The sequence below is a fragment of the Centruroides vittatus genome, unplaced genomic scaffold, assembly GCF_030686945.1.
Source record: "Centruroides vittatus isolate TY-2023 unplaced genomic scaffold, ASM3068694v2 contig_3194, whole genome shotgun sequence".
In the NCBI taxonomy this organism is placed as follows: domain Eukaryota; kingdom Metazoa; phylum Arthropoda; class Arachnida; order Scorpiones; family Buthidae; genus Centruroides; species Centruroides vittatus.
In genome coordinates this window covers 6-16,573 of record NW_027122053.1, presented here as the reverse complement: position 1 = coordinate 16,573, position 16,568 = coordinate 6, and the positions used below count along the sequence as shown (strand labels likewise).

Here is a 16,568-nt window from a genome sequence, read left to right as displayed (position 1 = left end):
CTTTCGGGAGTCTCGGTTGTGCTGATTCTTTTAGATCTACAATTTACCTGATCAATTTTTCTCTTACGCTTACCCCACACAAAATAGCGAGTCTTTTTAATTCCACTTTGATAAAACAAAGATGAATTTTATGTAGAGTGGCCATCACCCAATACCTAAAAGAAAGGACACTGCTGGGGATAACCCCCGCGAACCCTGTTGACTCTCCTGCGTGCTTTCTACTTTTTATACACTTATGTATAAATAAAATACAGAAAAATAAATGTATGTAATGTTCAATAATTAGTGATAATATTAAACGTCGAAAACCGTACATAAATTAACAAATGATGGGAAAGAGAACAAAAATTCGGTTAATGTTACTTAGGTTCCGAAGATGGCGGCGTGGGAATTTTTCCCTATCCAGGCGACTGCGGCGGGGAAAAATTTTTCCCTAAAGTTCGTGACGTCGACGCCGTTGAGAATTTTTCCCCGTTTCAACCCTGAGATCGACGTTGCCGAGTATCCTGTAACCTCGAAACGTCGACGGTCGTGTGTAAATTTGCGACGGTAGAGGGAGCCTTTTCGTGACGTCGTGCGAGAGTAATATCGGCGGTAAATTCGTAGTTGTGTTACGAACGAATATGCAAATGCTCGATCTGTGACGTGTTTCTGTTCATTTCAATACAATTTTATGCAAATCGACTAGTTTCCAGTTGGAATCGTTTACTGCAGTGTTGCGACGAATTGCGTATTGGAATATTTGATGTTTTTTTTTTCTGGTTACGATATTTCATTTTTTTTCCTCACCACCTCCCCGCGTTTAATATATTGCCAATTATTCGATAATGAGTAGTTTTGCCGATTTGAGTTTCAACGACGAATTTCGATCGAGTAGCACCACACGTGATTTTTACAAGTTAATGAAAGACGACTTTTTGGCAGCTAGGTTTGCCTCCCCGTATTGTTAACGCATTGAGATTTTGAAATTTGCTGTAAAATTAGGCATACAGCCGACCGAGTCCGTTCGCATTCCGTGCGATTCTAAATGCAAATTATGTCATCGGAGTAACAGAGAAAGCTGTTTCTTGCGATGTAGTAAGAAACAGGAACGAAGAATTCTGCCTTTGAAGGAACATTTAAAAGTAAATTTGGCCACATTTCTTGGGGTTGCATTCTGTCGTTTATATGGCCAAGTAGTAATAAATCGAACAGAGGGAAACGCCAATCGACCAATAAAAGAGCAGCCGAATCGAAAAGAACAGGGAAGAAAAGAGCCGCACCAAGAGAAAAAAAAAGTATCCAAGCTGGCAAAACCGAAAAAAGAATGGATCGGAAAGGGAAAAAAAAGTAGGAAGAAGTAGGCAACCACCATCGAAAAGTGAGTAAAAATAAATTTTTTTTTTTGGTTATTTCGGTTAACGTCCGCGGAGTCTGCAAAGAAATTCAAGATGGCGGCCGGAAACGCGGCCATCTTGAATCGAGGAAAAAATTTGTTTCCCCGTCGCAGTCTCCAACGTAGGGAATAATATTACACGTCGAAAACCGTACATAAATTAACGAATAATGGGAAAGAGAACAAAAATTCAGTATTTTATTAAAACAAAATTGCGAGTATATAGTTTGAATATACTGAATATAGTTTATAAAACTCACTAGATTAGACAGAGTGTATCGCTTAAAGTTGTGACAGGACGATACGATAAGGTAGTCTACAGTGTAAAGCTGAGCAAAGTACAGTACATTAGACGCCACTAACACGGTAGATACGTTCCGTGTTATATGAATTCCGTGTTGTACAAGTCACTTAGATTTTACAAATACATGATCTGGGCACTTGTGAAGTTTATAAGCTACGGCTATTTGAAAGGTTTTCTTCCATAAAAGTAATCGATTCTAGACTAATTTCACTCTAACATTTCCAAAACACGTATAATTTTTTGAAATAATCCACATAAACTATGCTATAAACAAAAAATTGTAGGAATACTTACCGAGTGCTCACCGTTCGAAGACACCATTGCTTAAGCTCGTTTTCGTCGCGGAGCAGCACATTGAACGGCGGGCGCGTGTTTCCTGATAAGTTATTTTTCTGCAAAAATTCGCTGATCTTTGGAGACATCATTAAAATAAATATAATTTTTATGGCCGTTAAATAATAAATGGTTTTTAGTAAGTCCGCTGCTCGTTTAAACTCAACGGTTTGTGCAATGTCCGCTATTGGTCCAGATTCGACTAATCCTGTCGCGACACGAGTCGTCGATGGCGTTTTACCGTGTTATATACGAGTCTCTTTTAGCGTGTTAAACGAACACGATCGCAATTTTTTCGCCGTGTTATACGAATCAGTGTTATATGAACCTGTGTTATAGGGGTCTACTGTATCTGAACTCAGGGGACCGAAACGAGTTCAACGATATCATACTTTTGGACCGGAGACGAAAAATAAAAAAGTTATGCTTTTTTTGGCGATCGCGCGATTATCGGGAGTCGCGTCGCTCTCTCCGCTAAGCCTATCGCGTGTTTAAAATCGTCTACTTCATTGCCATGTCTACCTGAAAACCATCGATAGCTGGACCTAGTGAATTACGAGATTGGATACATCAGCGATTCGAACAGGATTTGCCTGGAGTGTAAGTATAAGTTCAAGCCTATGGGAAACTGCAGCCTCGCGGTTCGCTTGGCTCGCCGCTTCGGCTGCGAGAGGCAGCGTCTCCTCTGCGGTCGGCACCTGCGGTGCTCGCCCACCTCGTCGTCGCAGTGTCAACGATATACAAGAATACACGAGAAACATCACCTAAGTTATGAACAGTAAAGGATGAATCGCTAACTTCCGGGAGATCGGTCAGGAGCACGAACTGTCGAACGCCACCTAGTGGAAAACTAAAGTGGTGTAGAATACATTGTTAAAGGCAAGAAATTGTAAATATAACTTTCTTACTTTCGTCTCCGGTCCAAAAGTAGGGTACCGTTGAACTCGTCTCGGTCCCCTGAGTTCAAATATATACTCAAAGTCCCGAAATTCCATAGCGAGTAATCTATAGTACAGCCTTATTTTATTTTTTTATCTATGTTTTAAATTTAACTTTTAATTATAAGAGAGTTAACATTCAACTATCCATTATAAAGTAAACTTTGAGGGTGCACCCCTTGTTTACTGCTACAACGGGAACAATAGTAATAAGTTGACTTGTCTTTCTTCATTACTTGCTTTAAATTTCGAAGAACATTTATTAAGTAATTGTTTGATTGACATACGAGAATATAGTATGTTGAGGAAATGAAGATAAAAGAAAAGTTAGAAACGAAATATTCGGACTTTACAATTGAATGAAACGAAGAAAAATTTGAAGTTGATTTTAAAAAAGAATTTAATACAGATGTGAAGGTGAGTAAAAATAAAATTGCAGTGTTGCTTTAAGGACGAGAAACACAACTGAAATGCTAAAATATAAAGTGGAAAATAGAAAAATATAGGAGAAGATGCGGCAGGATGAGGACGTTAAGGTTTGAAAAGTCATAAGATGGCAACCACTTTAATGAGAATAATAATTTTTTTATTCTCAGCAACTACAATATTTGGTAATATATAATACAAAATTTAATTTTTGAAAAACGTTTTTAAAAACAAGAAAATTTAATATTTAAAAATTATATGTAAATGCACCATCTTGCACCACTCACGGGGTAAGACGGGAATATTGTTTTTATATACAAGAAGGACAAATTAAAGTGGTTAAACTGTCGTTTTCTTCAATATTGGCACAAGAACAGTGTGCCCATTTATCTAGGGCCGGATTTACCAATCCAGGGGTCCTGGGCACAAATTCGGTGGGGGCCTCCTTTTAAGAGTAGGCAAATTTGATGATTTAGAAAATTTATACAAAATACTGTACTTTCAACTAGATTTCAACTAGGAAGTTGTAAATTTCATTTAAAAATAAGGTTATTGTAAACATACATATATTTTATTGTGTAAAACTAATTACTTTAATTTAATTGAAAAATACCTATGTAAAATTTTTCCCCGAAATTTTTCGATGTTTCATAGGTTTTTTCCCCGGGTTTGGTTTTCTTTGCCTGTGGCCCTCATGATTAAGGCCACACTAGGCTGTCGCAGTAATAGAAAAAAAAAAAATATGTTTAAACATAGTTTTGTGGGGGCCCCTATTTTGTGGGGGCCCTGGGCACCGGCCCCGATTGTCTTTATGTAAATCCGGCCCTGCATTTATCACAACGGCTACATTTATTACTTTTCGAATAAATAAATATAAAAGTTTGAACTTACTCGTATTTACTTTAGCAGACGATACTGTCACTTCGCGCATGCTCAGTTTCGCTATTTTGTAAGCAGACGATATTTTTTTTCGTGGAAAAAATTTTTATTTCGATTGTTATCTCACATTTTATTTCTTGTTAAGATAGTATTTAAATTAAAAAAATGTTTTCATAAATAAAATAAAACGTAAAAACATAAATAATAAAGTAATACTGTATAAATTTATTACAGTTAGATATGATTTAAAAGTGGAATATTTCATTTTCTATAAAAAGATCATTTTTAAAATTATTATTTTATATATTCGAAAAGGTGATATAGAATTATCAATGACAACGAATTTAAAACTAGTTTACTGCACTATATTGCAGTGCCTCTAGCCAGCAGCAGAATTCGTGGCCAACCTGGGGCAAGATGGGGTACCCCATCTTGCCCCATCGTGCACTTTTCATACTGACTGCAAACACGAGTCAACTTTATTTCAAAACTAAACAATTTCAGTCTTAAAGGTTACTTCGAATACCATAATATCTTTATCTAAAAGGTAATGTAAAAGTTCACGATAATACTTATTTTGTAGAAACTTTGTAGCAGACGTGAAATTAGATGAAGTATTGCTGAAACATAGAAAACTGTCTTACTTCCGAACAAAGAGAGCGATTCGGACGTTCTCTCGTCCCGAGATCACTTTTCAGCTTGACATTTAGTTCCCCAAATAACAGCTAGATGAAAGCGCGTTAACCATGAATAAACAGACGTCCCCGTCTTACCCCATAGCCCCATCTCGCACCACATTCCCCTATAATTTAATTCAAAGGAAAACCCAAACGAATGTTAGTCGAAATAATATTCTTTATCAATAGATCTTGATCGAGGAATAAGAGTATTTTGTACACCAGTTCTTTCTCGATCCAAGAAAATATTTCTCATCCAAAATCTTCTAGTTAAATAAAGCGAGCCGTACAAAAAAACAATTGTAAACACGTGGATAACGGCAGTGTCGGTATAGCTCGCCAACCCAAACGAATGTTAGTCGAAATAATATTCTTTATCAATAGATCTTGATCGAGGAATAAGGGTATTTTGTACACCAGTTCTTTCTCGATCCAAGAAAATACTTCTCATCCAAAATCTTCTCCACTTTTCCATGCCGCGCCGTATGTGTTCATCCACTTGAATGCGACTCCCATTAATCACCATTCCGTCGACCTTAAATCGTCAAAAATTAATAACATCAATTCCCTAATTGAGGGGAGAAAACCTAGAAAAGAACTGACGATGTAACAACGGTGTTTGCCAGACGAGTGATAAAAACGAGGCGAATTCTAGGAACAATATTTGTTTATCATATATCACGTGGGTTTCGTAGCTACTAACTATGACGTGAGTTAGTAACGTGCTACCTCTTGACTTCTATTAACTTTCAGTGTACACCCCTTGTTTACTGAACGCGAACAATACTACTGAGTTTACTTGCCTGCCTTTCTTAGGGCTCTTACATACTATGGCCGACTAGTTCGACTGGTCCGACTCCAAGTCGTGTTTGCATGGCAACAGCAGTCGGTTCGACAGATTTAAAAAGTTAAATAACTTGTAATCGAATCGGAGCAGTCGGTCATAGTATGAAATAGTCCTTACTCGCTGTAAAATTCGAGTAAATTTATTGTGATTATTTATTAATTGATATCGATTGATGACACTGTATTCAAGTAAAACAGGTTAGTGTTTCCTATTATATACATTTTATTTATTTATTTATCTAATCATGCAAATATAAATCCAAGCTCGACGGTTTGAAACCTTCTATTGAAAACAGATTGTTGGCATACGAGAATACTCTAAACTGAAGAATTGACTATAAAAGTAGAACCAGAAAGAAATATTCAGAATTCGCATTCTGTGGAGGCAATGAAAAGTTTTAAGTTGTTTTAAAGAATTGCACACGGATAAAAAATGTACAGATGAGTAAAATGTACTTTTGTATACGACTCTTGCGTTGCTTTAAAAGCGTCGTTTGCAAACTTTTTACGTTTACATTACTCTTTCCAAAATTTTAAAATGAAGTTTCTCTACTTAAATCCATGACTACGTGGGAAAATGTTACGATTTTGATGAAAGAAAAGTCAGCCGAATCCGAGAGAATCCATCGAGTCTATCGAAAAACAATTAAACAGACGTTAGTGAGACAGTTGTCTCCAGGATTCTTTATTACGTCATTAGAACTGGATGTATTTAATTTTCTTTACAACTTATTGATTATCATTGATTACTTGTGGTATCAATTTTCAAATTTCAGACCTGTAGACTGCTTTTACAGCTGTGTGTTTGTCTTTTCCTTAATCTCAGAACAGAGTTATGTAAATGAAAATCGAAAACCGGAAGCTGTAAAAATCTTTTATAGAACTGCTCTCCTGGCTTTGACTGGGTTAAATTTATAAATAATTAAAATTACATATCTTGACTGACTGACTGATTCATCACCGCCTAGAGCAAACTTTGTAAATTATTCTTCCATTCCATTCCTATGATATAAAACTCAAAATATTTATTTCGACTCGTCCTTATTAACTATTTAGTTGTAGTTTTTTGTTACATGTAATTAAAAAAAAATTCACCTCTGTCTTATAATAAATGTGATATTTAGGAACTGTCCATAAATTACGTGCGCATTTTTCTTGACATTTTTACTCTTCTATCATTGTTTCAGTTTGTCTAAGTTTCCCTAATTTTTTTTCCTCTGCGGACGTTCAATAAATCGCCCCCCGCATTAAATCTTTATCACTTTACGAATAATAAATACACTAGACTAAGTAGAAACAAAACATATAACAAATTTTAAAATAAATATAATAAATTGCGTAAACTGTGTAAAATTTAATTAAATAAATGGACGTCCATTAAAGGTCAAGACCTCCCCTCCCGCAGTTCCCGAAGGAAAATGTCTGATTCAAATATGCCCTGTTTATTTGTCTGTTTTAACGTTTCCATTAGGGTAATCAACTCAATTGTATTATTTATAATTATTCATAGCAATTCAGGTTTAAAAATCGTTCATATTGGCTGCAGTTTTCAATCATATTTAAATTTAAAAAATACATTTTTTATCCGTGTGCAATTCTTTAAAACAACTTAAAACTTTTCATTACCTCCACTGAATGTGAATTCTGAATATTTCTTTCTGGTTCTACTTTTATAGTCAATTCCTCAGTTTAGAGTATTCTTGTATGTCAACAACCTGTTTTCAATAGAAGTTTTCAAAACCGTCGAGTTTGAATTTATATTTGCATGATTAGATAAATAAATAAATAAATAAAATGTATATAATAGGAAACACTAACCTCTTTTACTTGAATAAAGTGTCATTAATCGATATTAATTAATAAATAATCACAATAAATTCACTCGAATTTTACAGCGAGTAACGCCTATTTCACACTGTGACCGACTGCTCCGATCCGATTACTTTTTAATTGTGTCGAAGTGGAACGACCGGTTTGTCGACCGACTACCAGCGATCGGCGCTGTTCGCCATATTGGAATAATTTAAAACTAAGATTTTAGCAGTGCTCTAGACGCTTATGGAGTCGGACCAGTCGGTCATAATATGAAAGAGCCCTAACGAAGACAGGCAAGTAAACTCATTACTATTGTTCACGTTGTAGCAGTAAACGAGGGCGTACACTCAAAGTGAATAGAAGTCAAGAGGTAGCACGTCACCAACCCACGTCATAGTTTGTAGCTACGAAACCAATGTGATATATAAACAAACATTGTACCTAGAAGCCACTTCGTTTTTATCACTCGTCTGGTAAACACGTTGTTACATCGTCAGTCCCTTTCTAGGTTTTCTCGTGTCATTTAGGGGATTGATGCTATTAAATTTCGATGATTTAAGGTCGACGGAGTGGAGAGTTAATGGGAGTCGTATGTATCGCCATTAGGGTGATCCACACATGGGCGGGGCGAGGAAAAGTGGTCACGCAAACGCATTTTCGCCGCAGCAGCTGCACACCCAACTTACATTTTGGCACATGCGTACAGTATTCAAGATGGCGAACAATTCCGACACTGCCGTTATCTACATGTTTAGAATTTTTTTTTTTTTTTTTTTTGTACGGTTTGCTTTATTTAACTAGAAGATTTTGGTTGAGAGATATTTTTTTGGATCGAGAAAGATCTGGTGTACAAGATACCCTTATTCCTCGATCAAGATCTATTGATAAAGAATACTATTTCGACTAATATTCGTTTGGGTTTTCATTTAAATTAAGTTATATATCATTATTTTTGTAGAATTTGTGTTAAATTTATTATCTTTTTTTTATTCTAATTCAGTCATTTCATGTAACCGTATCGTTCTTTCTGCCATCGATTTTATTTTTTCACGTGACTACCAGGCAAACCATTATTGACTGGTAGAAACGCGTCATGACAAACATAATTACGATTTTACTCGTTAGTGGAATTTGTATGTTTTTATAAAACTTATCCCTATCCTTTAAAAATGAAGATTTTTCGTTTTATAATATTCAAAATTATAAAATATTTCAAAAATTAAATGTGATAGCAGATGGCGCCACCAATATTTCAAATATTGCCGAGTAACTGATCGCTTGTTTATCTAACTATCGAATTTCTCTGTCGAAAGGAAGGAGAGAGTTCACAGAATAACGTAAATATAATATACCTTTAAAGTTTTCACAATTATTTTTTAAATCGGAGATATTTTTCTTCGTCTTTGATCTATTTATTTTTTTTTTCCTATATGCATTGGAGGTTTAGGAATTTTAGTGGCTACTCTTTCTTTTATTCACACGGGCAGCAAGATTTACGCTGCAGACTCCAGGGAACTGCCCTTATTTTTAAGCAGAGAACTCCTTCAATTAGAACTGTCGAAACAAGATTTCTACTCTTCCAACACGTGTGGGAAGTTGGACTGTTTAGCGCAGCTGTTCCCGAAGTGGGCTCAATGCCTCCTGTGAGTGGCTAGTAAATCTAGGGGTGCGAACAGAAGCAAGTGGTCGACAGAGGGCACTGGAGGCACAGTATTGGACAGTGACCGTAGGCAAAGATTGAGGTCACTGACTTAACTTTTTTAAAACGGGTGTGAAGAAACATTGCGTTTAATGATTTTCAGATTTGGAGAACAATGTATGGCAAGGACACAAAGTGTAAATTTCATAAAAAAGTTTTTCCTAAAAATACTTCCAAGTTTTTGTCACACAAGGAAGAATGGGTTAGGGAGCGTTGGTGTATATTAACAGAAAAGGAAGTTTTTCTTTTAATTTCTTTTTAAAAAATGGGGGAAAATATCGAACAAATATAACAAACTTTTGTTAAAAGTAATTTATGAAATGTGAGTCCTCACGTAATATTAATTTCGCATTGAATTTTCTGCATTAATTGTTCTATTTTTAATTAATTGCAACTGTCGTTTCTTCCCACATAACTATTAAAAATTATTTTAGTATTGTTTCTCCCAAAAGACAATCAAATTTATATTCATTTTCACATTTTTAGTAGTCTCATTTATTTATTTTATAAATTTAACTGCTTTTTGATTTTTTTTAATTATAAGAGAGTTAACATTTAACTATCAGGCTAGTCGGGCAAATATACATACGGGTTAATAAAACTCAAATTCTGGGCCCCCATGCGTCAAGGAGGCACAAAAATTGAATTATTATAATAAGTTTCAATACGTTTTTCTTAACATTTCATAAATATATATATTTCAACTTTGATTTTGATGTTATTAAAAATAAATTTTAATTTCCAATTTAGAAATTTTTATTTTAACAAAAATGGGGCCCTGTTGTAATTCAATAAGCCCTAGGCCTCGAAAAACTTAGATCCGCCCCTGTACCTAGTATAATGTAAGCCGGAAACTTTTTAGGTTTTAAGGATATGATAAAATATTTCATCTGTAGTTTTTTACTATAAACATTTATAGATGCGTTTTAAGCACAACACTATTAACCGTATAATCAGTGGTTTTGTAGCGGCAAAGTGTTACGTGTGCTAGACACGTGTCACTGCTCTAGTTTCTTTGTAGCGAATATTGTTTGTGGCGAGTTTCGTGGAATTCTTGTCACCCTACACTTACTAAAAGTACGTGTACTTTGGTCAGCTGTCAAAAGGGTGGCGTAACTCACAACTATTGCCAGACTGGACTAAAAATCGCCGCTTAGGCTATTTTTCGATAAAGCATGCTACTGATTTTTATTGAGGGCTACTTGCTACTTTTCAGGCTACTTCTGTAATTTCATGGGCTACTTCATGCTACTTTTATGGAAATGAAATGTAAAATCTCTTTAACAACTGTAAAATTAACTAAATTATATCAGGATAGCTAATGTAGTGGGGTTCTACTGCTATTATTTTACCTTCGTTACTGCGCGTGATAAAATGAATGAGACGAGGTTATAACATAACTGTATTTATTCTTTTTCCTGCGTATATTCTGCACACATCTCGACATCGCGGCTAACAAAAAACTCGTTGCTAACTGTTTAACTTGCTAGTTAGACTTTGGAGACGTTCTCCAAAGTTCAAGAGCAGTAGAAAAAGTGTACAAGCGTTTATATAATTAAATAATTTAGAAAAATAATGACAAAGTGGTCAGCATTACCCTATAGAGCGAAATATGGAATAAACGCTTGTACACTTTTTCTACTGCTCTCGGATGGCTAACACGTAAAATAAACTTTTCTTTGTTAATAGTAACATTGGGTTGTCTAAATAATTGATAATCTTGTCTTTATGCCATCTCTCTCATCCAACATTCTTCCATCAACCCTGAAAATGCGCCAGTTGTTTACTGCTGCAACGGGAACAATAGTAATGAGTTTACTCGTTTTTTCTTATTGCTTGCTCCAAATTTCGAATGAAAATTAATTAATTAATTAATTGAATACAGATTGTTGACATACGAGGATATCGTAAACGGAGAAAATGAAGATAAAACAAGAGTTAGAAACGAAATATTCGGACTTTACAATTAAACGGAACGAAGAAAAAGCAGAAGTCGATTTAAAGAATTTCAAGAGAGAATTTAATACAGATGTGAAGTGTTATAAAGCAATTAAATCGGAACCTTCAGAGGTGAGTGAAAAATACTTTATTGTAAGATCGCAGTGTTTCTTTAAGGACGAGAAACACAGCTTAAATGCTAAAATATAAACCGGGAAATACAAAAGTATATATATTTTTTAATATAGATAATGGGCCCACGAGCTTTAAACTGAGCTACGTTATTTTCGATTTCAAGTAAAAGTCATTTCGGCTCTTTACTATGAAATTTGACGTTTTGGCCACGGTGTTCGTTTTAAAAAGCATAACCCTTTTTGTACTGACGAAATTTTGTGGTCCCACTGTCTTTAAAATTTTTTATATTGTTGTGTATACGTTACAGCTGACTGGCAATTACCCGTTCCTATTGTACGAAGTCACTTTTGCACAATTGTACGTTTTACTTTGTTGGTTGTTATATCTTCATAACATGTAATGCAATCCTGTCAGATTTGACCCTCAGACTTTTTTGCAAATCTTCATGTGTTGAGACTTCCTAAACCCAAAAGAGTAAAAGAAAGATCAAACTGGTTTTGTGTGTATATAGGTCCTCAAAACTTTTTGTCTCGTAGTCCCCGTGCCATTTTTTTTTTCTTTTGGGTGGATCCCCGCCTTTCTAAGCTCTGTTACAAATTCATCAATTTCAAATGCGTTTTTGACAGCTGACACAGTGCTACACACTTTGATAGGTTTAACTCTAGAGTGAAAGAGTTAAAAAACACATGTTAAGTTATTATACATTTATTAATTAAAACAACACAAAATGCAAATCTAGTAAAATTATAACATAAAATAACTACACAATAAAAATCAATGCTTTTAATGGGAGGGAAAAGCCTGATTCCTTAATAGCAAATTTTCATTATTTGACATGTCTCTCTGAAGCCGAAATTGCTGATATTTAAGTTCTTCGTTAGTGCTTATTCTGATCAGTTGTTCTTGTAATATGACATCCGTTTCTTCAATGTAACCGTATGAATCGATAATCCACAGTGGTATTTTTATAGTTAAAACATTTTCAAACCTTGTTTCAAAGTTTGTGTGAAGCATATTTAAATGTTGAACGTAGGTTGAAACATCATTATACTGGCAGTTTGCCGGTGACAAATTGGGAAACTGGGAAAATTCGCGCCGTCCAATATTTTGCTTCATTAGTTTAATTCTGTCAAGAAATGCTAAAATGATGGACTTTGTTTTTATCAAATTTAGACTGTCATCTTGTAACTGTAAGTTAATCTCATTAAATTAAGTGAACAAATCTGTTAAATAAGCAATGCCTGGTTTCCATTTAAATAAATTTTCTTTTAAAATTGGATCTTTATCATTCAAGAGCTCTAAATCTGCTTTAAAAAGTAAAAGAAATTTTGTCAAACAAGCCTTTTGACAGCCAGCGTACTTCAGTGTGAAGGAGCAATCGATGAAAGTTCTCATATTCTTCGCACAGCTGCACAAATAACCTAGTATTCAACGCGTTACTTCGTATTTTATTTACTGCGTTAATGACAAATTGAAAAGATTGATGCAATATACCACTCAGATTTCTAGAAACTAAATGTTGTCGATGGATGATACGGTGTATTGCAAACACCCCGCGTACATTTTTATTTTAAATAGCTTATAAATTCATGATAGCGCCCAAACATGGCCGGTGCTCTATTTGATGCCGCTGATATTATATTTGATAAAGGAATCGCTTTTTCCATGAAATAATCTCTGAAAACATTACATATTGATTCACCTTTAGTGTCTGTTGTCAAAGTTCCCGCAAAGAGCAGTTCTTCATGGATTTCTTGGTCCATAACAAAACGAACATATGCCAATAATAATGCTTCATTACCAGGTAAATACTCGTCTAGTTGTATAGAGAAATGGGTCGTTTGCAGATAATTACACAAGAAGCTTTCAATATCATAACTCATTTCATTAACACGTCTTTGAACTGTGTTGTTTCAAACGGTTCAAAGGGATTTTTTTGATTATATCATATGCAGGTTTGTGTAGAACAGTTCTTAAAACCTCTTCAATGGCTGGCAAAATTAATTGTTCCCGATAGTATACGGTTTTCCAAATTTTGCTGTAAGTAGCGAGATATTGTAAGACGCCCGCAAACCATCATCGTTTCTTTCTGACGTCGAAGCGACATACTACGATGGACACAAGAGACTCGCGATGTATCATCGTGGGTCTTCTTGTAAACTTTTTCTTTAAGTATTTGAAAGTTTTGCCTGTTTATCAGGGTGACACCTTTTCAGATGATCCTCTAGCTTGGATGGTTTCATAGCGTCATTGCTCAAAACTTTGTTGCATAAAAGGCACATAGGCGATCGAACTACAAGTAATAATAATAATAATAATAATAAAGAATTTACTTACTTTTCTCCGGCACTCCCAACAAGATGACACTGATTCACTTTAACTTGTATGTACAGTAACTAAGTACCTATTTATATTTTTAAAAATATTTGTTTAACACTTTTCTTTTCAAAATTCTGAAATCAAATGAACAGTGTTTGTCTCTGACATTCGTATTTATAATTGACGCATTAAACAAGTCCGTCCGTACAAGTACAATTGATACAAGTCTGCACCATCCTTGCAAAGCTCTGATACAAGCGTTGCTACTTCACGTATGCGTGCAACATATTCATACTAGTATCAAATACAGTCATACCTCGGTACTCGAACGTTTCGAAGCCCGAACAAATCGGTACCCGACCAAAAAATGCACCTGTTCCCGAACAAAATTTTGGTACTCGAACGGGAAAGCCCGCCAAGTCGACGTGTGGTGATTTCTTATAACCGTGAACGAATCAAAAAGGGGCGATACAAAATTAACGAGAACATTTATTAACTCACATACATCCAACTTGGATTTTACACAAAAAGCGCCTCCTATCGTAAACAATTGACGAAACGAAAGCGTACATTTGTCAGACAATGAACAAAGACTTAGCTTGTAAACAATTTACCTTTTGTATACATATAACTGACAAGATTAAGGTTCAAATTATGAAACTCGATCCCGAACGGTCCCTTGACCGTCGGACACACAAAAAAGAACGGATAGCGCCTAACTAAAGCGCGGTTTACAATGACGAATATGATTAACCTTAACACGACAGACAGTTACGAGACAGTTATTGTTTCGCATGCACATTAACTTACGCTGTGCTATATTTTTTGGATTAGCATCCTTTTCTTTTGATTTATTATCCCTTAAACATGGGTCCCACGAAGTATAAAGTGAAAGTGGTCAAGTGAAAAGGAAAACAGTGAGAACAACAATCGAAGTGAAAAAAGAAATCATTGCTAAACACGAAAATGGAGTGCGTGTTTCGGATCTTGCTGTCCAATATTCTATGGCTAAGTCGACGATATCGACTATTTTAAAGAATAAAAAAACAATAAAAAGAGCTAATGTTGCAAAAGGAGTGACTACGTTGACAAAGAAAAGGCCTCAGATACTTGAAGAAGTGGAGAAGTTGCTACTTATTTTTATAAATGAGAAACAGATACGAGGTGATAGCATTAGTGAGACATTTATTTGTGAAAAGGAGCTAGAAATCTATGACGATTTAGTGAAGAAAACACCTGGTACAAGTACGAGTGCTTTTGTATTCAAGGCTAGTAGAGGGTGGTTTGAAAATTTTAAGAACCAAAGTGGAATACATAACGTAGTAAGGCATGGAGAGGGAGCTAGTTCAGACAAGGAAGGGGCTGAGAAATTTGTCGCCGAGTTTAGTAAACTTATGATGGAAGAAGGTTATGCACCTCAACAGGTGTTCAATGCAGACGAAACTGGGCTATTTTGGAAGAAAACGCCGAAGAGAACCTATATTACAAAGGAAGAAAAAGCACTACCAGGGCACAAGCCAATGAAAGATAGGCTTACTCTTTTGCTGTGTGGTAATGCAAGTGGAGATTTTAAGGTTAAGCCATTGTTGGTTTATCACTCCGACAACCCAAGGGTGTTCAAAAGGAACAATATTATGAAGAGTAAATTGCCTGTTATGTGGCGTGCTAATTCAAAGGCCTGGGTGACTCGGCAATTTTTTGTTGAGTGGGTGCATGAAGTTTTTGCACCAAGTGTGAAAAAATATTTGCAAGAAAAGAACTTGCCAATAAAATGCCTTCTCCTATTAGATAATGCTCCTGCTCACCCTCCAGGCTTGGAGGAGGATTTAATCGAAGAATTCGACTTTATTCGGGTTAAATATCTGCCACCTAACACAACCGCTTTGCTACAACCAATGGATCAACAGGTCATTTCTAATTTCAAGAAATTGTACACTAAATCTCTTGTTTCGGAAGTGTTTTGAAGTCACTAATGACACTCGGTTAACTTTGAAAGAATTTTGGAAAAATCATTTCCATATTCTTAATTGCGTTCATCTTATTGACAATGCATGGAACCAAGTGACATACCGTACCATGAATTCAGCATGGAGGAAACTCTGGCCCGACTGTGTACCAGAGCGAGATTTTGAGGGCTTTAATGAAGAAATTGTGGATGACATTGTTTCTATTGGACAAAGCATAGGCTTGGAGGTCGACAATGAGGATATTGAAGAGCTCGTGGAAGACCACAGTACCGAGCTTACTACAGAAGAGTTGGAGCACCTTCAAAATGAGCAACAAAGGATTTTGGCTGAGGATATGTCTTCGGGAGAGGAGGAAGGGAAGGAGGATATCCCAAGTTCAGTGATTAAAGAAATTTGTGCTAAGTGTGCTATGTGCAAGCTTTTGTTGAAAAATCTCATCCTGATACCATGGTAGCCAATAGGGCTGTACACCTTTTCAATGAAAATGTCATGTCTCATTTCCGTAAAATTCTGCAAAAAAGGCAGAAGCAACAGACAATGGATAAGTTTTTAATTAAAGATTTACCTGCCCAAAAGCGACAGAAAAGGGAAGCAACCCCCGAAGTTCCATTACCAGATGTTTTTATGGAAGGGGATTCCCCTTCTCGGCAGTAACTCCCGCTCTTCCTCCTCACACCTCCATCCACTTACGCCATCATATCGCAATCAAAAAGGTAAGTTTTCGTATGTTAAAATGACTTCTTTAATGTTTTTACTATTTATTGAGAGTTATATATGTGTTATTTACTGCTTGCCTAAAAACTAAATATCATTTATACTCTAATCTGTTATGTTACTAGCGAATCAACTGGGGATTGGACACGCATTAATTCATTTTACATTATTTGTAATGGGAAAAAATGATTTGGAGTCCGAAC

At 35.6% G+C, this 16,568-nt stretch overlaps 1 protein-coding gene across 1 annotated transcript; it reads left to right on the top strand.

Annotated features, from left to right (window-relative positions):
* The first annotated feature begins 14,688 nt into the window (after positions 1–14,688).
* On the top strand, positions 14,689–15,648 carry LOC136973536 (tigger transposable element-derived protein 1-like). Its single transcript, XM_067268264.1, has one exon. The coding sequence runs from the start codon at positions 14,689–14,691 to the stop codon at positions 15,646–15,648; it is 960 nt and encodes a 319-aa protein (XP_067124365.1).
* The last annotated feature ends 920 nt before the right edge of the window (positions 15,649–16,568 follow it).

What these genes read in the sequence shown, in the direction of transcription:
- LOC136973536 (XM_067268264.1), top strand. Translation starts at nt 14,689, where the DNA reads ATGGCTAAGTCGACGATATCGACTATTTTAAAGAATAAAAAAACAATA.